This window comes from Bidens hawaiensis, unplaced genomic scaffold (genome assembly GCF_021521415.1).
Source record: "Bidens hawaiensis isolate Kalapana, Puna unplaced genomic scaffold, B.hawaiensis_p1.1 tig00016475_1, whole genome shotgun sequence".
In the NCBI taxonomy this organism is placed as follows: domain Eukaryota; kingdom Viridiplantae; phylum Streptophyta; class Magnoliopsida; order Asterales; family Asteraceae; genus Bidens; species Bidens hawaiensis.
In genome coordinates this window covers 99,622-126,262 of record NW_027492515.1, presented here as the reverse complement: position 1 = coordinate 126,262, position 26,641 = coordinate 99,622, and the positions used below count along the sequence as shown (strand labels likewise).

Sequence of the window (26,641 nt, the reverse complement as noted above, 5' to 3'; positions counted from 1 at the left end):
CCTACCCTATTCTCGAACCCTCTGCCAGCTCCACCCTGCCCGCATTTTTTTGCATTTTGATTTTGCAATTTAGAAGGGCCAAAGAAATGTCTCCACCTGCTGCCAACAGTCTTTCTTCGGAATTCTACTGAACGGGTCGATCCTCCTCCCCCATTTGTTTTAGCAACTTTTCCTAAGGTCTCCTCGCCAAGAGCTCCCCGGCGACGACAGAGGAAGCAACCCGCCTGCTGCGGCGGGGCGGCTTTTTTCTTTCACAAAAAGACCTGGACGATTATCCCTACCCTCGGTAGCTTACGAGTTTACGTCCATCCCTGGTCGGGTACAGTTTCCTTTTTCTTTCTCCCTTGTAGCCGTTACCCGAATTCGCGCAAGTGTGTCCACACCCCCCAAACTGACTTGACGAGGAATCCATTCTCGCGAACAAACACAACCCCTACACACACCTAGGAGCACCCCTTCCTGCATATCCATACAAGACCCGAGTAGGCGGGTCGAGGTCCTACGAGGTACCCACTACTCAGAGTACCCTCCCCAAAGGAAAAAGATGTGTTTGTCACAACCATTGTCACGCTGCCGAAACCACTACCACCACCACTTATCGTCGCCACCACCACTTGACTACCACCGACCCCACCACCACCACCACCACCACCACCGTCATCGTCTTTGGCGTCGTCATCGTCACCATTGCAATTTTCTTATTTTGGTAAAAAGAAAATTAATTGCGGCTACCAAACAACATAAAAAAATAATTCATTCAATTCTCATAGATTAACCAAATGAATGTTAATTATCGATTTCAATCCTTCGTCCATTATATCCCTTCTTCCATTACATCTATCCTCCATTCCATTAGCCCGACTAAACAGATCCTTAGTTTTATTATTTATCAGACTTCGATCAATCAATCAATCAATCATACCCAGTAAAATCCCACCGACAGCAGAGCTATAGGTAGGGTCTGGGGAGGGTGGGATGTAGGCACACCGTACCTCTATCCAAAAGAATAAAGAGGTGGCTTCCAGAGAGACCCTCGGCTCTAAGAACTTGTGTATGAAGCAAAAAAAAAGGAAATCAAAGTTTAACAGTTATATAAAAAACTACTACTAATTATAATAATATTAATAAAAAGGTCACAGTTTAACCGCAATATAAAAGCTAATAATAATAATAATAAAATATGTAAGGGAAATACCATTATGGTATGTGACCTAAATAAGTTAAGTCTAAGCCCTAAGGTATTCAATTCTCTCTAAAAATCCTTAACTTTAATTCTACTTCTCCACGAATTCCTATCCTCAACCATGTCCTCGGAGAGGTTTAGGTCTATCAAATCATGCCTAATCCTCTCATCCCAAGTCAATTTCGGTCGTCCTCTACCCCTCCTCCCCTCTATAGTAATGTTTTCTACGGATCTAACAGGATTCGTCGTCTGTCTTCTCTTTACATGTCCAAACCATCTCAATCTCCACTCTCTTATCTTGTTTGCTATGTTCGCCACCCCTAATCTCTCGCGAAGCACAACGTTTCTTATTCTGTCTAGCCTTGTGTGCCCACACATCCAACGTAGCATTCTCATTTCTGCTACCTCCATCTTCCGCACTTGTGCCTTCTTGATGGCCCAACAATCTGTTCCATATAGCATTGCAGGTCTAACTGCCACCCTATAGAATTTTCCATTCAGATTAGTCGGGAAACTCTTGTCGCATAATATACCTGTGGCTGCTTTCCATCTACACCATCCTACCTGAACTCGGTGGGTCACATCACTGTCTAATTCCCCATCGCTCTGTACAAATGATCCTAAATACTTGAACTTCGTTACCTGCGGGACCACCTGCCCTTCAATTGTGATGTGTGCGTCTTCACTGTCGTTTATCTCACCAAAATCACAGTGTAGGTACTCCGTCTTAGATCGGCTAATCTTTAAACCTTTTGTCTCTAAGGTTGTTCGCCACTCCTCAAGCCTCATGTTTAGATCTTGTTTTTTTCTCAGCAAGTAACACAATATCGTCTGCGAACATCATGCACCACGGGAGAGTCCCCTGAATCGACTTTGACAACTCATCCAAGACTACTGCAAAAAGAAACGGGCTCAACGCTGACCCCTGGTGAAGACCTACCTCTACAGGAAAGAAATCAGTATCCCCCACTGGCGCACGGACACTTGTTTCACTCCTGGTATACATATCCATAATTATCTCTATGTATTTCCTGGGCACTCTTCTACCCTCCAAGCACTCCCAGAGCACCTGTCGTGGCACACTGTCGTAGGCCTTTTCTAGGTCAATAAACACCATATGTAGATCACGCTTCTTCTCCCTATACTTTTCCATTAATCTTCTTATAAGGTGTATTGCCTCTGTGGTGGAACGCCCCGGCATGAAGCCAAATTGGTTGACCGTAACCTGAGTTTCTCGTCTAAGTCTAACCTCAATCACTCTTTCCCATAGCTTCATAGTATGACTTAGTAGTTTGATTCCTCGGTAGTTACCACAACATTGGGCGTCTCCTTTGTTCTTATAGATAGGAACTACAACGCTGCTCCTCCACTGGTCTGGCATCTTACCTGATTTGAGAATACTATTGAACATAGTAGTTAACCACATGACTCCTTCCTCCCCCAGACACTTCCACACCTCGATGGGTATGTTGTCTGGGCCAACCGCCTTAGACCTTCCCATCCTCCTAAGTGCGTCCTTCACCTCTTCTCGTGTGATCCGTCGGCAGTAGCAGTTATTCGATTGTTGTCGATGAAAGTTTGTGTTGTCATGTTCTTCTTGGTAAGCTCTCCCATTGTTAAAAAGATTGTGGAAGTAGGTTTGCCATCTTAGCTTGATGTCCTGCTCCTTGACCAGTACATGCCCATCTGTATCCTTTATGAACTTCACCGGTCCTAGATCTTGCCTTCTACGCTCCCTGGCTTTGGCAATCTTAAACATAGCATGTTCCCCCTCTTTTGTTTCTAGACTTTCATACATCCGTTTAAAGGCCGCCTTCTTTGCTTCCGCCACTGCCTTCTTTGCCTCTATCTTGGCCGTTTTGTAGTTGTCCCTCAAATCCACTCGCTCCTCCTCATTCGTGCACCTCATTAGCTCCCTAAAACATCCTTGTTTGTCCCTTATCTTGTCTTGCACTGCGTCATTCCACCACCAAGACTCCTTATGCCCACTTGACTTTCCTGTTGTGACCCCGAGAGTCTCCTTTGCTACTTGGATGATCTTTGTCTCCATAGCTTCCCATATATGAGTTGAGTCCCCATTTAGTCGAGCCCGCGTATGCGTTGAGTTGAGTCCCCATTTGTCTCCATAGCTTCCCATATATGAGTTGAGTCCCCATTTATCAGACTTCGATAGAACCTAATTTATTCAAAACATTAAAACCGAGGCTAGCAACAAGCTAGACCCTATTAGTACAACACACCTTATTAATTTTTTTTTCCGGGACAATCGCATATTTCAACCTCCTTAGCTCCACCCAACCCAAATTATTAATCGTATATTTCTCATTCCTTTATTAAATATTTATTAATGACAAAATTGCCCTTCGGTAGATTTTTATAATTTCATTGTTCTCGTTTCATCCTATTAATCAAGATTTGAAAAAATATCATGAGACAGATATAATGAAACGAACATATCAATCTTCATATTCGATCACTTAGCATTTTACATGAACAATCTGGTTGAATATATTTGGTTAGAACATAAAATGGGTAAATATGTAATTTTTAAAGTTTTAGTTACATTAAGGGTTAAATAGTCATTAGATAAATTTGCTATTTTTAAGTTAACATTAAGGAGGGCGAAATATGCATAAATAAATTAAATTGTATCCGGATTTGTGATTGCAAGTTAGGGTTTTGCCTAATGAATTCCAGGCGTATGAATAAGCTTTATGGTGAGTCTTTAGCATTCTTCTACTGCTGTTATCATTCTATGTATATACATGTATGTATGTATGCATGCCCTGATTGTTCCTTACACATGGTGCATGCAGGTAATGAGAGTGGCAGAAGAAAATCCCTTGCTCAGGGTATGTATGTATGTATGTATGCATAAGTCTTATGATTTATCTATGTTTGTATTTATGTTTGTTTGTTTGTTTGTTATGATCATTGATGTGTGCGTCGTAGATTGTTCTTTACCAAACCATCTAACAAGCTTGGGGGCACCACAAAATCACTTGCTCATGGTATGCACTTGTTTGTTCAGAAATCAAGTACCATACCATACCATACATGTAATAATATTTTGGGGAATTGTTCCAGGCAATGGGAACATCCAACAAGCGCAACGCCACAAAATCACCTGCTTCGGTTTTGACTGAAGAAGATATTGTTCGACTATTGATGGCGCGTGGACGCATTTTTTATAATCATGATCTATGTTGTCTATCACGTTGTCGTTATCTCGAACCAACTGTACAAGAATGCATCGCACTAGATGCGCCCGACCACGAGTCAGATGGTAAACATGATGTTAAATCTCTCTTTATCCATCTAGTCTAGCTAGCTAATATAGTATAGTAACCTTTTTTATTTATCATTCAGTTGTAGCTTATGAGATCGATGGCGGGCAAGACTCTGACGCGAGTTTTGATGATATCATGACCGATGAGGAGGATTTAATCGACCCAAATTAATTACCATCGGTGGTATATTACCCGTGCTTTTTTTTTTTTTAATCTTCTGTTATTTTCAAATTGTTTGGAACAGGCACCATTCTAACAGCAGCAGCAGCCGCAGCCGTTGAGTTTTCGTTACTAAAAAAACTCTGCTTTATTATTTTGTTTTGTTCTGTTCTATTCTGTACTAGGACTAGGATGTTACTTGTGTGTTGAACCTATCATGTAATAGGTTTTTTATGTTTTTAAGTTAATCACTCTATTTGCATTACAAGTTTCGTTTTACTTTCTGATTTTAGGTCAATTTTGTTCAAAGTGTTGTTGAAAGGTGGATCTTAATGGTAAACACAAACTACCACAATTTTGGTTTTATGCTACTTGTGATCACATCTTCATGTGTTTCGTCATCCAAAAATTGACCCAGAACACCGAAAAACAACAATTCGAGTTTCAACATTTTCCAACATCTTGTCTCTTTGACATGTGGCTAACAATGTTGCACCACACAACAGTCTCCAGACTGTGGGTCTTGATAACTTTTATAGATGATCAAGGGTCCTGAATGATTGTGGTCAAACTGTTAGCCGAAACTAAACCGCCTGTGTTCTGCTTATTATCAGATGTCCTGACTAAATGCTCAGAAACTGATAAACACGCGTAGACCAAGACTTTGTTAAAACCTCGGGCCAAATTGTCAATAATAAATCTAGTTCGGTTAAGACAGTTGAACAAAGGAGGCAGGATTATAACCGCGCCTGGGCCCGTATATTTAGTCTTTTTTTCCCGGTTTTTCTGTGTTTGGTTTGGGTTTGTTTTGGGCTAAAATTGAACCAAAATTAATAACTTTGGTTTTTGATTTTTTGAAATTGGTTTGGTGTCAGTTTTTCAGTTTTCATTTTGGGCTAATTTTCAGATTTTTAAGTTCCGGTTTGGGTTCGGTTCGGTTTTTATGTTATCAGCAGGAGGTTCGTTGGTGGCATCATCTACAAAGGCGATAAAAAGGTGCGGGGTGTTTGCCAACTTCGGATGCTACTCGTGTTGATGAGGCTTCGTTTTCTGCTGCTGTGGTTAGAGCTCCGCCTAAAGATTTCATGTTTGTTAGGAAAGAATGGGCTGCAATTCGAATTCAGTCGGGCTTTCGCTCTTTCCTGGTAATTTTTAGCCACTTTTTTGAAGTATATAACGAAAGTTGATATCATAGCTTGTTTCTTAGCGCTTTAGTAGTGTTATTAGAAATCAAATTATGCTTGTTGGTGGTTTCTTTTATGCAAAATGATAACTTCTATAAGTATCCTTTTATAAAAAATTGGTGTGAAGATGGATCAACACGGAATGGTTCAGTTGGGAAGTTTGACCAGCTGTTTGACCCCGACAGAGAATGGCAAAGAAGAAAAATATGCAGACATCGCTCGCATATTTTATAAAAATTTGAATGTTTTGTATTTCTGAATTGTATATATGGATGGACCATGTATGTAACAACATAAACTAATATTCTCTCGTACATACAAATACGTAAGAATGGACTTGTGATTATCTTACTGAATCCAGACAGCTCGGTTCTGCTCGTATATCTACAAGCTGATTGTGAGCGAGTTTCAAGCGAACTTCGATCAACGAGCTATTTCAATACTAACAGGTCCCGGTATGAACCAAACTGATAGTTTCAAGTCAAATCTTGAAACTATATTATGCAAATAACAGCATGACAAAAAAGCTTTCCAAACAGCACTCAAATGTGAAACATTATTCTCATATATAAAACCCTTTATCTCACTCAACCGACCCGCTCAACCCAAAAGATCCACCACCATACACGTATAATGTTCAACTTCCGGCTCGATCCCATAAACATCTTTCATCAACCCAAAGTACCTGCACCCTTCACCAATGAAACCTGCGTGACTGCACGCGGTTAAAACTGCCACAAAAGTTACTTCATTCGGTTTAATCCTTTCCTTAACCATCGTCTCAAATAAACGAATTGTTTCCGTGCCTTTGCCATGTGACGCATAACATGATATTATAGCGGTCCACAACACAACGTTTTGAGTCTTGGATTGTTCGAATATTAACCAAGCGGATTGCAACCGGCCGCATTTGGCATACATGTCTATCATTGATGAACTTATAAACGCATCTAGTACATGCCTGGTTTTTATTATATATACGTGTATTAGTTGACCAAGGGTCAAAAGTCCAGCATCCGCACAAGCGGAGAGTACACTCGTGGAGGGTATATTCGTCAACTTTACCATGCTCGGTTATCATAAATAAGAAAAATTTTAAACCATCTTCTAATCTATTGTTTTGAATGTACCCGTTTACAATCAAGCTTGCAGACACATACTGATTCGAAGTTTGAAAATGATCATTGCTTTGTGCATTTGACCACATTTCGAGTACATGTCAATAAGCGAATTCTTGATAACCACATCATGCATTCCAATTCTAAGTCTAAGAATTTGACCATGAATCTGCTTTCCAGTGTCAACATTAGTCAAACAAGATGCTAACAACAATGATATAGAGAACGTAACATTCGTAAAAGGCGGCCCCGTCTCCACCATCTGGTAAAGAAGCTGCATCGCAACTTTTTCATGCCCGTTTTGCAAATGCCCGTCAATAAGCGTGTTTCAAGTTTCCGCGTTTCTAAACGGTAATCCCCAAAACACTCCTAAAGCTTTCTCCAAATCACCATTCTTTACATAAGCACTGATTATTATGTTCCATGATACAGTATCTTTAACACTCATCGACTCGAAAAACTTGGTAGCATAATCAAACAGAATTCTCCAGCGTCGTATCCAAACACGATCCGCTTCTTAATATCCAACTGAGAATCGATTTATTTACCCAAACCAAGCTCATTTGCAGCTGCACAACACCTTAGAACACTTGAAAATGTGAACTGGCTTGGAGTAATGCCTTGTTTTAGCATCTGGGTAAATAAGTCCAATGCTAGACGGTATGAGTATGACCCGAGTCTAGAAGGACCCGAAATAATAATGGTCCAAGAACGTACATCTCTCACAGGCATTTCGTCGAACAGGTGGTGGGCAGATGCTAAGTTACTGGATTTTGTGTACAATGTTATTTATCGATGTGCTTTTCGTAGGCAAAACGAGCACTAAAAGCATTTGTTAGACTCCAAGCAATAGTACGAGTCCGGCTCGTGAGAAAACAAGCTGATGCGACACTTAGGGGCATGCAAGCTCTTGTTTGGGCCCAGGCTCGCGCCAGAGCTTAATCTGCCCAGCACCACCACCCCCTACCACAACTTCGGCTGCCACTCACTATTCTTTTTATATTATTTATTTGTTTTTTCTTATCGATCAAATAACATAAAATAATAATTTATTTCATTATCACATGGTAACCAAACATAAGTGGAATGCCGCTAATGATATATTTCATTCATTTGATCATTTCATTTAGTTGTCCTTTCTATTACCAATTTACCACATACCAAAACAAATACTTAGTGTTTAAACCCAATATATTTAAGCCCAATTTTTAATTAAAAAAAGTATTGCGCAACCCAAATCACAACCTAATAAATCAATTTAAATGTTTAATTATTTGAATCTAATAAAAAATAGCTTTATGAAACGCTAAAATTGTTTTTAACTATTTTCACAGACGACCCTGTGCGTGGCCCCTTAGCTTGTGGCGATGTTCCTGTGAAACCCTCACAACCTAGTGTTGGTTCTTGTGACATATTCATATTACAGATTTAATTCTTTTTTTTTTTCTAAAATTACTGTTAGTGCGGTTCATTTACCATCTTTCGTTACGTCTGTGTCATCTCAGTGTCAATTCAGCTTTTCTTCATTGTATTTCAATCTCCACCTAATGGCCGGAAGAAAGAGAACAGAAAAAAAAAATGGCTGGAAGAAAGAATGGCCCGCGTGACCATGGTTATTTAGACACGTCACGCGTGACCATTTTGGACAGGCGGTGCAATGTTCCTCACCTATCCTTAAAGGAGGGATGTTTATGTAGAACCTCGGGTTGAGAATGACCCACACCGCATTTACTTTTTCAGCTAAATTTTTAAAAACCATAGTGAAAAATAAAAATATCATTTATTATAAAATAAATAGATAAAAATTGATTTCATAATTTTTTTTTAAATAATAAAATAATGAATATCCACTCACCGCCGCTAAAAACCACCATCACCATCTAACCCAACAATCACCATCTCTGTCAAAGCTAGACTTACTCAGGCGAGCAGGGCCGTCTGGAATGGGATGCCATGGAAGTCGACCGACTTAGGCTCGATCATCCTGAGGCCCGAAATTTTATTAAAAAAAGTTTATATAAAAATTGCTAGTAAACCTGTTAACTCGTTTTATCTTTATAGCCCAATTATCATATCGATCATTTACTTATTATATATGAGTTACCGAATTTATATTTTACTTAAGGCACGAATTTATATTCGTCTTTGGCCCAAAACCTTTTAGTGATTCTCGAAGACGGCCCTGCTTACGAGTTCAAATGAGGCGAGGCGTCAGGCGTCAGCTGGTTTCAAGTGGTGACTTGATACGCTTTCCGGTCACCATCGTTTTACAAGCAACAATGGTGGTTTATATATGAAGCCTGCTGCTTTGTATTGGGTCCGGAGGAGCCCTAACGTGGTTATTTACTTTTTATTAGTTAATATTAATAAAACTTGAGAGTTCTAATATCCTAACTAGCCAATGCGGAAAAATATCGGATAGATATATCGGTTATTGCAGTGAGAGATCGATGGGATATACCGGTAACTTTTAACATCATGTAAAATTCATATATATAGCAATTTGTAGGGCCAATATTCTATATTGTTATTAGGATTGTGTATGTCGTTCTAGTTTGCTTTTAGTCGGTGTATTACGTACTCAGTACGTTTATTATGTAAACTTTGGAGAAATGAGGACCCTATATAAAGAGTCACTTACCCATTTCTCCAAAACAACTCATTACAACCCATTCACACAACTCCCTGGAAATAAAAGTTCTCTCAGTCTTTCTTCTTCTTCCTCCTTTCTAGCAAATAAACCAAACAAACTAAGATCCGAGTGTTGTAGGTGATTTCCGCTAACCAACAACACGGATTGATCCGAGCAAAGTTGTTAGATCCATTCTAGAGGACCTACAAGTGGTATCAGAGCTTTCGGCTTAACTTTTTGTGGTTTTCGGGTCAAACTTTTCGGATTTTGATCTTAGTTTTTGTTGGATTTGAAGTTGTTTTGTGTGAAAAAGTGGGTTACGGGTTCATGACAAGAAACTCACAGATTCTTTGTTTTTGGTTGTGAAAAGTTTGTGAAATTTTGAGATTTGGTGTGGTGTTTGGTATTTGAGTATTTGGTGTACTGTTGTTGTTGGTGCAAAGTGAGTAAAATTCCACTGGGTCATGGATTTATTTTGGATCTACTCCACTAGAGTCATTCCACTCTAGTCCACTAGAGCCAAATTCCACTCTAGTCTACTAGAGTCATTCCACTCTAGTCAAGTAGAGCCAAATTCCACTCTGCTTAACTAGAGCCAAATTCCACTCTACTTCACTAGAGCCAAATTCCACTCGAGTTTAACAATCGGCTCGAGTTTACCTTTGACTCGAGTTTCACATTCGGCTCGAGTTTCACATTCGACTTGAGTTTACCATTTGACTCGAGTATTTCTCGGTACAGTAGTAAAAAAAAAAAACTTAATTTCATTTTCTCTTTCTCTACAAAAAAAATGTCTTACGAATCTAAGCTTGGAGGAAATCTAGATATGGGAGAAAGCCGAAAGAAAATATTAAAAGGAGAATTCGACATGCTTACACATATTAAAGGAGAATCGGTTGCCTCTCTCATCAACAGATTTGAGTCACTCGTCACTAAAATGAGAAGTGCCGGTATCATCAATGGTTTATTTTAAGATCAACATGAAGCTGTTGAATTCACTACCTTATACATGGAGCGTCAATGTGGTTACCATTAAGAGAACCACAAACCTGTATACCATGACACTCTCAGAGTTGGCTTCTACCATAAAGTCTTTTGAAATAATGGAAGATAAGCTCCAAATGAACAATCAGTCCAAAGAAAATGAAGTTGGGTCAAGTAATAAAGTTGGGATAAGTGCTGCAGGTGGAAGCAGCCATGCATGTCCTATCATTCTCGACACATCACCTTGCGATGAGGTAAACCACAACTTATGCATGCAAGCTTGCATTGACAAGGTTACATATTATAGATATCATCAAAATGAAGTTTTGAAAGAAAATGCAAAACTTCGAGAATTAAATGCTAAGTATGTAAAAGCTGACAAGATTTACGTTGAGAAAATAGAAACTCATCGTGATGATCTTGCAAATCTGAGGATTAAAATTTTTCAAGAAAAACAAGAAGTAATTTATTATAAAAACATAATTTCAAAACTAAAAGATGTAATTGAAAGTTTTAAACTTGATGCTTCTGAGAAGAGAAAAGAAGAAAAGATAATCCAAAGATTTGAAACATCATCGGAGAAATTGGATGATATCATTGGAGCCCAAAGAAGTACTAAGCAGAAGGCTGGGCTAGGGTATGATTATACTGTTGTACCTCCACCTTTAAATGATAATTATACCAGCTTACCCCAGTTCAGCTATAATACTTCTCCTGAGGAAGAAATGTCATACAGGGTTGGTAGAATACCAAAACCTGTGAAATTTGTTCCTTCTGTGTCACACCCCGATCCAGGGCCTAGGAGTGTGACCAACAGTTGGTACCTGTTTTGTAAATATATCAGAGTAGCGGGTTTATTTTAGCGAAAGTCTTTACATATTAAAATATTAATTTTCATTATCAAAACTACTCGGGAATTTAACACCCGAGTTTCAAGTTTACAATATCGTGATATTAATAATACAAGGATTTATAATATTCAAAACGAGCCATCTCGAGCGATCTTCAATGACTCCAATCCTTGTATACCATCTATTGTCATCTAATTACCTGCAAGGGTGGGAAAAACACGTCAGCTATATGCTGGTGAAACGTTGACTCGATAAAACATTTATAACATTTGTTAAATACAAACATAGTTTTCTGTTCACAATCTTAACAGGAATGCCTGTCCATTCCCGGGATTTGTACCACTGCCCTACACACACAATTCAAAGGTTCCCCGAGTACATAGCCCCTGTTCGGAGAAAACTTTCCCCTAGGCTATGTAACCCTGTTGGAGAACCGGTTATGACTGACTTGGTTTTGTATACCAATTATCAGTTATGCTTGGAATCCAGACACATGTGCATTCGGTCTGAGTTTCTTTTTATTATCTATTTTGTATTATAACGATTTTAGAGATTATATCTCATCCAAACATTTATCAGACTCTTTGTAAAAACAACCAGTCTATTACAAGAGTAAAATCAGTTCAGACAGTAAAAGGTTAACGTGTTCACCTTATATTATCAGTAGGAAATATCAACCTCCTTGGCTTCAGTATGCTATTAACCTATATTCATAATAGGTATGCATAAGTACCTAGTTGGTATTATTCAGCAGACTTTAAGTCTGTTTCAGTTTCAGCAGACTCGAGGTCTAATCAGCAGACTTGAAGTCTGATTCAGTTCAGCAGACTCGAGGTCTGATCAGCTGACTTGAAGTCTGATTCAGTTCAGCAGACACGAGGTCTGATCAGCAGACTCTTAGGTCTGACCTAACCTTAGGATAGTTATAGTTGTTTTATGAAAATACTTTGGATTTACATATGACGTTTGGAATAGCACGCTTTGGCCTAATAAAGGATATCACGTTGGCAAACTTCTCCAGGTAAGCAAACGGGTCCCGCGGTTGATTGGGATTTGTACGAATTGCTTTCCTTAGGCAAGAAGAGTCTACTAATGATACCCCCTTTCCAGTTACTACATGCCCGTCAAAATAATAGTTTTGATAACATTACTTCACGTGGAAGCAACGTCTTTGATTTATAAAACATTACTTGGAAAATAATTACAGTTTAACGACTATACCCTTAACTAAGTTATATCTTATGTATTTTAAGTAACTGGTAAAGTAACTTAACCTTAATTCTTCCTTAATCGGCTCGACGGAACTTAAGAGCTAAGAAATCAGCAGCGGTTCGGTTTGTTCTTTTTGTTTATACGATCAACAGCTCGTTAAACAGTGTAACGACTCCTCGTCTCTTCGCAAAAACAGCCCTCGACACCTCGGAACTTCCTTGCACGCTTACCAAGGTTAACTATGTGAAAACTAAGGTGAAAATGGAATGAAATGGCTTAAACCCGTAGCTGCCTTTTTATAGGTGAGTTTTGTAGACCATCGCGTAGCGCGATGGCCTTTTCCCCAAGGCCGTCGCGTAGCGCGACGCCGCACTTAATCAGAAGCTGCCACGTGTTGACACGTGGTTGGCCACGTGTCCCGGGTTACTTAACCTGGTCATCGCGTAGCGCGATGAGACCAGTGAGTTTCTTCGTCGCGTAGCGCGACGCCTACCTTTTTCTTGAATTGTGTGATTCTCTGTCGGGTAGCGCGATGGAGTTAGTCAAGAGACCACCGCGTAGCGCGATGGGTCTAAAAACCCAAATTTTTCATTTTCAGTCCTTTATCTTTCAGAATTGGCATCTTTAGCCCAAAATTAGATGGGGTATTTTCGCGGTGTTACATCCTCCCCACCTTTAAAAAAATCTCATCCTTGAAATTTATGCAAAGAGATGTGGATATTTTCGTTTCATTTCGGACTCAAGTTCCCAAGTGAATTCCGGACCACGTTGGGAATTCCATCTTACTTTGACCAATTTCAACATTTTGCTTTTTAAAAACTTGATTTGACTATCTTCAATCTGTATCAGCTCCTCTAAAAACTTGAGTTTCTCATTCACTTGTACATCCCTTAGAGGCATAGCAAGTGTCTCATCAGCTAAACATTTCCTTAAATTCGATACATGAAATACATCATGGATTCCTTGCATTTCTTTGGGTAACTCAAGTCGATAGGCTACAGGACCTATTCTTTCAATAATTTTAAATGGTTCAACAAAATGCGGACTTAACTTCCCTTTTTTTCCAAAACGAACCACACCTTTCCAAGGTGATACTTTGAGCAACACTTTGTCTCCTTCTTTGAATTCTAACGGTTTTCGTCTTACATCAGCATAACTTTTCTGTCTGTCACTTGCTGCTTTTAATCTTTCTCGAATTTGTATTACTTGGTCAGTTGTTCTTTGAACAATCTCGGGACCAGATAACTGATTATCACCAATTTCAGACCAACATACAGGTGTTGTACATTTCCGTCCGTATAGTGATTCATATGGAGCCATTTGTATGCTTGTGTGATAGCTATTGTTATACGAAAATTCCATCAACGCTAAGTGAGTATCCCAGCTTCCACCCAGATCTATAACACAAGCGCGAAGCATATCTTCCAATGTTTGAATTGTTCTCTCACTCTGTCCATCTGTTTGTGGATGATAAGCAGTACTCAAATTTAAACACGTACCCATCGCTTTTTGAAAACTTCTCCAGAAGTTAGAAGTGAAACGACTATCTCTATCGGATATGATTGACAACGGCACACCATGCAATGATACAATATTTTCTACATACAGTTGCGCCAATTTATCCATGCTATATGTTTCTTGAATTGGAATGAAATGGGCTGATTTGGTTAGTCTATCAACAATGACCCAGACAACATCATTTTGTCGGGACGTCTTGGGTAATTTCATAATAAAATCCATAGTAATCATATCCCATTTCCAAACCGGAATCTCAGGTTGTGTTAACAAACCCAACGGCTTTTGATGCTCAGCTTTAACTTTTGAACAGGTTAGACACTTAGCCACATACAAGGCAATCTCTTTCTTCATTCCGATCCACGAATACTCATCCCTGAGATTATGATACATCTTATTGCTACCCGGATGCATCATATACTTGGATTTGTGGGCTTCTTCTAATATTTTCTCTCGTAGATTTCCAACCATTGGCACCCAGATTCTATTCCCTAATCTGAGTATATCGTCGTCACCCTTAACTAATTGATCTATTGTTCCATTTTATTTTTCAGCCTTTATGTTTATTTTCTTCTAGTGCCATCTTCTGAGCTTCCTTGATTTTAGTTAATAGATCAATTTTGAGTTCTATCCTCAAAGCTCGCACTCGTTTTGGCTTTTCATGTTCTTTTCTACTTAAAGCATCAGCTACCACATTAGCTTTACCTTCATGGTAAACTATTTCACAATCATAATCGTTCAACGTCTCCATCCATCGTCTCTGTCTCATATTCAATTCTTTCTGATCAGATATGTGCTTTAGACTTTTGTGATCAGTATAAACTGTGAACCTTACACCATATAGGTAATGTCGCCATAATTTCAACGCAAAAATTATAGCTCCAAGTTCAAGATCATGTGTGGTGTAATTCTTTTCATGAACTTTTAACTGTTGTGAAGCATAAGCAATTACCTTCTTCCCTTGCATCAAAACACATCCCATTCCTGTATGTGAAGCATCACAATATACGATGAAGTTATCTTGTCCTTCAGGCAAGGCTAAGACAGGTGCATTTGTTAGTTTTTGTTTAAGAGTTTCAAATGCCTCTTCTTGCTTTGGTCCCCATTCAAATTTCACAGACTTGCGGGTCAATAATGTCAATGGAACCGCTATCCTTGAGAAATTCTGGATAAACCTTCTATAATAACCTGCTAACCCCAGAAAACTTCTTATTTGAGTCGGAGTCTTGGGTTTCTCCCATTTGGTAATAGCTTCAATCTTTGTCGGATCTACTTGAATACCTTTCTCATTAACAATATGTCCAAGAAACTGTAATTCGGATAACCAGAATTCACATTTCGAGAATTTGGCATAAAGCTTCTCTTTCCTTAACGTTTCGAGTATGGTTTTCAAATGAGCTTGGTGTTCTTCTTTCGTCTTGGAATAGATAAGAATGTCATCAATAAAAACAATAACAAACTTATTTAAGTAAGGTTTGCAGATTCGATTCATCATATCCATAAAAGCTGCCGGAGCATTAATGAGTCCAAAAGGCATAACAGTGAACTCATAATGTCCATATCGGGTCCTGAATGTTGTCTTGGATATGTCTTCTTTTTAAACTTTCAATTGATGATACCCGGATCTTAGATCAATTTTGGAAAAACAACCTGTACCTTGTAATTGATCGAAAAGATCATCAATCCTTGGCAACTGATATCGATTCTTGATCGTGACTTTATTCAATTCTCGATAATCAATACACATCCTCATAGATCCGTCTTTCTTTTTAACAAACAATATTGGAGCTCCCAGGGTGAAGAACTCGGTCGTATGAATCCTTTTTTGAATAACTCATCCAATTACTTTTTCAGTTCCTTCATCTCAATTGGTGCTAATATATAAGGAGATTTAGCAATTGGAGTTGTTTCGGGAACTAAGTCAATTCTAAACTCAACTTCTCAATCGGGCGGAATTCCAGGCAACTCATCAGGAAATACATCCTTGAATTCAGCGACAATTAGGACCTCTTCTAGTTTTTTAGACTCGGGCTCCTTGGTTACATAAGCCATAAATGCTAAGCAACCTTTTCCCAAACAATGACTAGCTTTTATTTTTGAAATGATTCCTATCTTACCGATTATCTTTATCGCCAGCTATTCGCATCATTTTCTTATTTGGAGTTAAAATTTCAATAGCTTTTTCGTTACATAGTATTCGGGCTTGGTTGGCGGCTAACCAGTCCATCCCTAAAATAACATCAAATCCAGCTAACTCCATTAGTAACAATTGCACTGGCATTTCATATCCGGCTAAGATAATATAACTATTTAATACCTCAGATATTCGGATTAAGTTTCCATTAGTCGTTTCTACTTCATATTGATTTTTTAGTTTAACTAGAGGTTCATTCAATAGACTATAAAACTTATAATCTATGAAACTTTGATTGGCTCCTGAGTCAAATAAAACCCTAGCATAAACATTATTAATAGGAAACGTACCAGTAATCACGTCTGGTAGTTCTCCCGCCTTCTGAGTGTTAAGCATGAATGCACGGGCGTTTCCCCTCTTGACTTCGTTTCTGGCACCACTACCACTGGCGCCTCCAACTGCCGGTTTCTTGTTAGTGCATTCCGCACTAAAGTGCCCTTTCTCACCACAATCAAAACAGATGATCAATTTCTTCCTACAATCCTCCTCTTTGTGTCCCGGTCATTTACAAAAGTTGCAAGTTGAATACGGATCAAAGTTGCGAACATCAACTTTGGGGGTGGGTTTCAAACATCTACCATCATGTTTTTTACCACAATTCTTACACAACGGTCGATTAAACACACTTGACCCTTCTCTACCTTTTCCAAACTTCTGTCTACCATCATTCTCTCTCTTTCTTTCTACCACCATCTTTTTCTCTTCATCCTTATTTCGAATCATACTTTCCATCAGATATCCTGCTAATTCAATTGTAGACTCAATGCTAGCAAGCATATGTGATCTTACATGATCACGAATTTCCTTTGGCAACCCATAAACGTATCTTTGGTTACTTTGTTGTACTCTGGTGTAACCAGATGCGGTACAAGTCTACATTATTCAAGGAACTTCGTGTTGTATTCCTTGAGATTAGTGCCGGTGACCTTGTGGTTCCAAAGCTTGGTTTGAATTTGATCGACTTCATGTATCGGGCAGAACCTTTGTTTGACCAGTTCTTTGAAAATCTTCCATTCCTGATTGTACATATTACTTCTTTCCTTGATTTCAATCAATGTGTTCCACCATTCTAGTGCCTCTCCTTTAAACATCTGGGACGAGTACTGGATACTTTCCTCTTCGGTACACTTATTGATAATAATTATTGACTCCATTTCCTCGAGCCAACAAAGAGTAACAATCGCACTTTTATCCCCATAGAATTCTTTCGGTTTATATACTTGAAAGTCCTTAAACGTATATCCCGTATTGACTTTCCTTTTCTTTGTTTGTCTTGGCTCATACTCAGCAGTAGAACTCTCGTATCCCTTATCTTTTGGTTCTTTTTTTTTATCATCCCTCGTCCTTTTTGAATCTTTTGGTTTAGAATGAACAGATATGCTATGACTTGGTTGTTTAATTGATCTTGATTTTGATCTAGCCACACTTTTTGAATTCGCGGTATGGTCTTGAACAATTTTTATTAAAGGAGTCACCGCTTCTTTGATTAACGGAGAAACTGTTTCTTTTATCATATCACGAATTCCTCCAATATATTCTTCCGGTAGTTGAATTATTATTTTCAGGGGTCTTCGCTTTATCAGCTTGACTCCCTTGACTGACTCGGGTTTCTCGTTGTTCAGACATTCTGTAAATCATATGAATACATGAATTTGAAACTCAATACGCAAACTTTTATTACAAAAAGTAGAAATACAACAACAGCAGTATATAATCCTAATCTTTGGTCCATTTTTTAACCATCTTCTTCATCTTATCACATTTTTTTATGATTTTATCACCCATCTTTTTCTTCTTGATCCTTTCGTTTCTTAATTCATCCATCACCGAGTTGGGTGGGTTGGGATACCCTACTGGTGCGGATGCCGAAGGAAAAAGATAGGCATTTTCTCTCGGATACAGGTGAGGATTAGCTATATAAGTCTGCATTTCCTCATCAGGAAGGTTGGTTGTATAAAATTCTTCAATCAGGTGGGCTTCTTCCCGTATCTTGTTTGCTTGTTCATTTATGGTTGGTACAGGTCCGTGATACGGTGGAAAACTAGGATTATCAGAATAATAAACCGATCTTCGACTTGGTTCGGCTAAAGTTTGAGCACCTGGTGGGGGTGATCCAAAATGCCATAGACTCTAGTTAGAATGACAGTTCATCCAACTTGAGGATTCAGTACTGGTTTCTTGTTTGACTCTACTTTGAACTTCCAGATCATATGGATAATAGTTCGGGGTACCGGTCATTGGAACACTTTCAGAAGTGTCATGGATATTTCTATTGGCATTTCTGGACTTCCCGGAGCATAAATTGGTTGGCTTCCGTAAGCCAAGTAAGGATCGATTTGATCAACAGGGTTTAACTGGTTTGGATTCATCGGATTCAGATCAGTTGGGTTTACGTGCACCGGTTTAGTCGGATTTACTGAAACAGTTGGCCACTTAGGACCAAAATTTGTGCTAACTTGGTCAGACGGCTCAGCATCGGGGGCAGGATTAGATCGCCTTGCGACCCGACGTTTTTGTCCATAGTAGTTAGTGTAAGACATCTGTAAATATAATAACTTAGGGATAGGCAGACTACCAATCATAACTTATCCCTACTTAAATGGGTAAAGCCTAGGTACTAATTTTAATACCTAATTCGCTGAAACCGATGGCTCTGATACAAACCTGTCACACCCCGATCCAGGGCCTAGGAGTATGACCAACAGTTGGTACATGTTTTGTAAATATATCAGAGTAGCGGGTTTATTTTAGCGGAAGTCTTTACATATTAAAATATTAAATTTCATTATCAAAACTACTCGGGAATTTAACACCCGAGTTTCAAGTTTACAATATCGTGATATTAATAATACAAGGATTTATAATATTCAAAACGAGCCATCTCGAGCGATCTTCTATGACTCCAATCCTTGTATACCATCTATTGTCATCTAATTACCTGCAAGGGTGGGAAAAACACGTCAGCTATATGCTGGTGAAACGTTGACTCGATAAAACATTTATAACAGTCGTTAAATACAAACATAGTTTTCTGTTCACAATCTCAGCAAGAATGCCTGTCCATTCCTACCACTGCCCTAAACACACAATTCAAAGGTTCCCCAAGTACATAGCCCCTGTTCGGAGACAACTTTCCCCTAGGCTATGTAACCCTGTTGGAGAACCGGTTATGACTGACTTGGTTTTGTATGCCAATTATCAGTTATGCTTGGATCCAGACACATGTATATTCGGTCTGAGTTTCTTTTTATTATCTATTTTGTATTATAATGATTTTAGAGATTATATATCATGCAAACATTTATCAGACTCTTTGTAATAAACAACCAGTCTATTACAAGAGTAAAATCAGTTCAGACAGTAAAAGGTTAACGTGTTCACCTTATATTATCAGTAGGAAATATCAACCTCCTTGGCTTCAGTATTCAATTAACCTATATTCATAATAGGTATGCATAAGTACCTAGTTGGTATTATTCAGCAGACTTTAAGTCTGTTTTAGTTTCAGCAGACTCGAGGTCTAATCAGCAGACTTGAAGTCTGATTCAGTTCAGCAGACTCGAGGTCTGATCAGCTGACTTGAAGTCTGATTCAGTTCAGCAGACACGAGGTCTGATCAGCAGACTCTTAGGTCTGACCTAACCTTAGGATAGTTATAGTTGTTTTATGAAAATACTTTGGATTTACATATGACGTTTGGAATAGCACGCTTTGGCCTAATAAAGGATATCACGTTGGCAAACTTCTCCAGGTAAGCAAACGGGTCCCGCGGTTGATTGAGATTTGTACGAATTGCTTTCCTTAGGCAAGAAGAGTCTACTAATGATACCCCCTTTCCAGTTACTACATTCCAGTCAAAATAATAGTTTTGATAACATTACTTCACGTGGAAGCAACGTCTTTGCTTTATAAAACATTACTTGGAAAATAATTACAGTTTAACGACTATACCCTTAACTAAGCTATATCTTATGTATTTTAAGTAACTGGTAAAGTAACTTAACCTTAATCCTACCTTAATCGGCTCGACGGAACTTAAGAGCTAAGAAATCAGCAGCGGTTTGGCTTGTTCTTTTTGTTTATACGATCAACAACTCGTTAAACAGTGTAACGACTCCTCGTCTCTTCGCAAAAACAGCCCTCAACACCTCGGAACTTCCTTGCACGCTTACCAAGGTTAACTATTTGAAAACTAAGGTGAAAATGGAATGAAATTGCTTAAACCTGTAGCTGCCCTTTTATAGGTGAGTTTTGCAGACCATCGCGTAACGCGATGGCCTTTTCCCCAAGGCCGTCACGTAGCGCGACGCCGCAGTTAATCAGAAGCTGCCACGTGTTGACACGTGGTTAGCCACGTGTCCCGGGTTACTTAACCTGGTCATCGCGTAGCGCGATGAGACCAGTGAGTTTCTTCGTCGCGTAGCGCGACGCCTACCTTTTTCTTGAATTGTGTGATTCTCTGTCGCGTAGCGCGATGGAGTTAGTCAAGAGACCACCGCGTAGCGCGATGGGTCTAAAAACCCAAAATTTTCATTTTCAGTCCTTTATCTTTCAGAATTGGCATCTTTAGCCCAAAATTAGATGGGGTATTTTCACGGTGTTACATTCTGCCTCACAAACTGCAGCTCCAGTCCTACCATCTGATAAAACTAACATCAATGTATCTTTTGAAGCCGGTTGTGTTGAAGAAAGTGGGTCGTTGGAAACGGACACGAGTTGTGATTATGAAACCATTTGTAATGAAACTTTTGTTGAAAAATGTGTCAACGAAAGTAGGCCTGTTGAGGTGAACATATCAAGTTGTTCATCATCAAGTTGTGAGACTGAGGATAATTCAAGTGAGTAAAGTTTTTGAAAATGAAAAGCCAAGTACTTCGTGTAAATATGTTCCACCAAATAAACGATCATTTTCTCAAACAACCAATCAATTAAGAAATCCTCAGTCATACAACTTCTGTGATAACAACTACTATGATCATTATCAACAAAATTTTGTTGATCCATATTACACAAATGTGTTTTATAATCATATTCCTTTCCAAGGATCACCTTTCCCACAGCACCAACCACATTATAGTTCAGATGAGTTCTATGGCATTCCTAGGAGAAAGTGCTGTTTTGTGTGTGGTCACTCTTCTCACCTTGCAAGACATTGCAAGCACTGGTTCAAGCAACAGCTTGAACTTCAAAGGCGGCTTAGTCAGTCCCCAAAAGGAGCTTTCAGTAGCCCTGATTCAAGGACTGATCAAACTGATAGTAAACCCAGTGAAATGGATGTGAGATCCAAAGTAAATAAAGTAAAACGCAAAAAGAAACCTTTCTGGAAATCTAAAAAGAATAAAATCAAAAAGGGTCCTAAGACTGTAAAGTCTAAGGATTCACCAAAAACAGTTTCAAAAATCAAGAAAAGAAAAGTCCAAAATTGCCAAAACCAAGGAACAAGTTTTTGCTTGGATTCCTAAGGACTACCCTTCATCAAGTGAGGATGCACCAAGAAATAAATGGTTTTCAGGAAATAAAATCAAGTTTGGTCGGTTTACGGTTGACCTTCCAGGGACAAAAGTATCCCGGGAGCCCATGTCTATTTAAACACTTAGTGCATGTAGGGTTAATCAAGGAGGACTATCAATAGTATTAGGCACATAGATAGTGATTGCACCCGGCATATGATGGGAGACGAACCCTTGCTATTTGATGCTAAACCATTTGATGGCGGATTCAAGTTTTTCATAAGCGACATGGGAGGACAAACTTCAAGGAATGGAAGCCTTGTTCAAATGGCTAAACCACAACTTATCGAGCGTTTTCAAACTAACCTCGTCCAACTTCTTCTCTTAAGTGATAGATCCAGCATCAGCTGTTGGGTCTCGGTTTGAATCTCTTCAACTTTGTTATAAAATGTGATAATGCATGCTTAAGATAGTCCATTTGACAACAACTTTGCTGACCTTTTCACTAAAACCATCGATCATGCTCGATTTGAATTTCGGGTCGAATAGATCGGCATGATCAATCTTGATTAAAACAACCTATCTATCTTTTTGTATATAAAATTGTAAATATTTTAAAAATATGTCACAATTTTAGAGGGAGAAAATTAAGTTATTTAAAGCTCACCAAAAAGATTTTCAATTCATCTTAAGAAAAGCAAAAACAAATCATTTGATTTACCAAAAATATTTTATATTACTTTTAAGAAAATCTAAAAGGAATTGTCCCGTTTAGAGGGAGCTCCTATTTAGAGGGAGTCGGATAATTAAAATTTTCAAATTTTTGAGAAATTGATCCAACCCTTGGAAAATGATAAGAAATTATCTCTAACGATTCTAGCACATGAAATGAGTAGATCAAAAGCCAACAAGATCATTGCTTGATGAGTAGATAGGCTTGACAAATGACTAAGTGTCATAGTGATATAAACTTAAATATCTGCCTTTGCTAGTGGTTACACGTTATGAAGCGGTTGCATTATTCCGTTAAAGTCATGTCCATGAAGACTGAAATGCAATTAAACATGTCATACCCAAGCCCCTTTTTACCTGATCACAGTTGTCTTATACTGTCGTGTGTCAGTTTTACTTTATTATGTCAAGAAAAGAGTCAGAAAAGAAAAGAAAGTTGTCAGAAAAGACAAACAAAGAGTCAGAAAAGAAAAAGAAAAATAAAAAGATGTCTGTCTTAAGATTTTTAACATCTGCTTTATTTCTTCATTTATTTTGATTCAAGCCTTGGATTTTCTACGTTTGTAGTCATACAAGATATGATTATTAAGGCCCTGAATCTTCTGCTTTGTTTTATTTTCTTTATTTTGTTCAAGCCTTGGACTTTCTCTGCGCAATAATACGGTATTATCCGACCTGAATGTTAAGGCCCTGAACTTCTGCTTTATTTTAATCTTTCTAGATCGAGTCAAGTGTACAAAAATAAAGTGTCAAGTGTGTTAATAAGTGTACTGTGATCAAATAAGAAAGGTTTAAGTCAAGTTGAGGTGACATGTGAAAGCAAATTAAGCCCGAGGTATGATGGAGTCTGTAACATGTCAGATTAAATGGAGACCACACAAGCATTGTGCCTAATACATACCTTAACATATCACATTGACTCCCAAATACTTGTTAAATTTAAAGTGGACAAATTTAACGATTTTAATTTGTAACGATTTTAATTTGTCCACTTTAAATTTAACAAGTATTTGGGAGTCAATGTGATATGTTAAGGTATGTATTAGGCACAATGCTTGTGTGGTCTCCATTTAATCTGACATGTTACAGACTCCATCATACCTCGGGCTTAATTTGCTTTCACATGTCACCTCAACTTTGGGTTCTTGGCATAATAATGTCCAAATAGAAGTGTGATCTAGAATGTTGACAGATAATGTGATTCCATGTTGTGATCTTTCTCACAAAAATATTAAAATCGTTAGAAAATTTTGTAAATATTATTGATATATAATATTAATTTCATCTTTACTCCTATCTTTTATTTTTATTTCCTTCTTTATTTTAGTTTCAACTTCAAAATATTATGCATAAAAAAAAGATTTTAAGTTTTTATTATGTTCGTACATATTTTATTAAACTTTGTTTTAGTCAAAATCATGTGTTTTGTTGTTAAGGTCCTTCATGCAAAGTTTGTTGAAAACCTAGGACTTAAACAAATCACTTACAAGTTGAGGGACTGAAATTGGGAGGGCCTGTGAACGAATTCTTCTTTGACCCTCAAGAGGGTCTGTGAACGAATCTTACTCGTTCTAAGTTATGTGCAGGTGTACATGGACAGGTAGATCAAGATCAAGTATGCTTGGAGTTGCAGATGCTGAAGCGCTTAAAAGAAAACAAGAACGTGAAAGTTGGTGATTGAACCTAAAGATGAACTGATTGTGTCTGAAGACAAGGAATGAAACCAGTCGGCTCAAGAAAGTCAACAAAGGAAAATTGGATGTCGAGCCTCCCGCAACTGATGTTTCTAAAATTTATTGTTGCCGATCCTTCCCAGAAAATAAGATTGAAATTCAAGTCTACAAGACTGGAAAATAAAGATTTGTTCAAGATTCAATCTCGTTCAAGATCCTGGATCAAGAAACGTACTAAATTTCAAGAAATAAAGACGAAGCAAAGAACTTGACGAAGGTTCCTCGACATACTCAATCCTAGAGGGAGATTGTAGGGCCAATACTCTATATTGTTATTAGGATTGTGTATGTCGTTCTAGTTTGCTTTTAGTCGGTGTATTACGTACTCGGTATGTTTATTTTGTACGGTTAAAATGTAAACTGTGGAGAAATGGGGACCCTATAAAAGCCCATTTCTCCACACAACTCATGACAACTCTAAAGACACAACTTCCAGGAAATAAAGTTTTTCTCTCCATCTTCTCTTCTTCTCCTACCTTCAAGCAAATAAATCAAACAAACTAAGATCCGAGATCCGAGTGCTGTTGGTGATTTCTGCTAACCAACAACACGGATTGATCCGAGCAAAGTTGTTAGATCCATTCTAGAGGACCTACACAATTTAACACTAATAATTCAGTATACTCTCCTACCACTAACAAATTAACCTTTAGCAACTTTTAAAACACTAACAATCCTAGCAAGTAGGAACTATTATGACTTAAAATACTAGCATTGAACACTACAAATTGATAATACATACTTAAAGCAGTAATATCAGGAATATCGGTGATATATCAGTTCAATATCGGTAAAATGTCGGTTAATATCGCCGATATTATCGGTACCAATATTTTGACAGATATTTTGCCAAGGGACTGATAACCGATGTATAAGTGATATATCAGCGATATCGACGGCATATCTAATATCAAATACAAAGAACTATTGGTGGGATTAATAATTTAATAATATAGGTTAGGTTATTTTACAGTAATCTACGAATGGTACAAAGATAATGGATCATAAAATATAACATAATGTTGAGAAAAAAACGATGTCAATGAAAAACGACACAATGACGGAAATAAACAAAAGATACAATGATTTGAATAAAAAATCTAAAATCTACAAGCGAAAACCTAAAATCTAATATCGTAAAGTTTGATGTGATGCTTCTAATATTATTAGTTTGAGTTTAATCGGAGTACATTTAATATACTTACTACGACCTCCTATTTGTTTAAAATTGAATTTTAACCCCAACCTTAAATGCAAATAGAAATAAAATACAAAATAAAGTCGACCCACTTAAACATCTATTCTACAAGACTTTGATGAACAATGAACAGCTAGATTATTATCATGTTGCTTACATCATCTTGCCTTTATACTTACCATACACATGTGTGACATGAAATGGTAATAAAATTAATTGATGGAATGTTGCACTTTTATAAGGCGTTGGATATTTTGGCTATCAAGTTGTGCATCTAGGGTTGGCAGTTGGATAATATTGAGTACTCTAATAGACTTCAATATAGGTGTTTGTTTTAAAAAATATGAAATATATGCAAACATATGTATATTTTTTAACTTTTTTTTATAAACGGCAACAAACTTTTATTTTTTTATTATAATAATAAGTATTTCTTTACGTGATTAAACTGGCTAGCTTTATTATAGTAAATATTTTTTGAAGTATAGAAACTGAACCTACTTTGGTTAGGTCATAAGTCGTTATTGCAATTAATTTGATTTTTGGTGGGGGTTTTCTCACCCTACTGAAAGCCATATACATAATTACACTTGAATTTGATGGTAGGTTTTACGTTTTACTTTACTACGTACGTAGTAATCACCAAACAATGAAATGAAAGAAATCCACTACAACATATATCAATGTACAACTTATTTTTGCATTTCCGTATAATAATAAATCGCATAACGTATTTCTTTTGTAAATAATAGGTCTAATAATGTACATACAAGTATACAACCACCTAACCAGAAATTGACACGTTTCTCCATACCAACTTTTTGCTCCTAGGTCAATTTTTCATCTCATGCGCTACTAAAAAATAACATAAATCATCAAAATAGCCATGTAGAATATATTTTTTTACCATCAATTACCGGAGATTGACACGTGTTTCCGTACCAACTCAACAAGACGAAAAGTGGACTAGGAGAGGATCAGTGGGAGGATGTCGTTAGAGAAAACAGTGTCAAATATTTTTCTTTTTATTTTTTGTTTTTGCAAAAGTATGGGTTTATTTTTTTTTTTATTATATACATTTATTTAGAAAAATACAAAAATTAAAAAGTTTTGCTACCTCAAATGGGCAGGTTTATAAGAAAGCAACTGTTGTATGAAAGACAAAAGTTGGACCAATCTTAACTAAGGAGACTGGCTCCTACTACG

At 37.8% G+C, this 26,641-nt stretch overlaps 1 protein-coding gene and 1 pseudogene across 1 annotated transcript; both read right to left on the bottom strand.

The window, feature by feature from the left end:
• Positions 1 to 6,239: 6,239 nt before the first annotated feature.
• On the bottom strand, positions 6,240 to 7,720 carry LOC143551632 (pentatricopeptide repeat-containing protein At1g11290, chloroplastic-like; annotated as a pseudogene).
• Positions 7,721 to 13,312: 5,592 nt separating this feature from the next.
• Positions 13,313 to 13,933, bottom strand: LOC143551631 (uncharacterized). The gene is made up of 2 exons (XM_077042024.1): positions 13,693 to 13,933; positions 13,313 to 13,530 (listed from the first exon to the last, which is right to left on the bottom strand). The coding sequence occupies exons 1-2, from the start codon at positions 13,931 to 13,933 to the stop codon at positions 13,313 to 13,315; spliced, it is 459 nt and encodes a 152-aa protein (XP_076898139.1).
• Between the last annotated feature and the right edge of the window lie 12,708 nt (positions 13,934 to 26,641).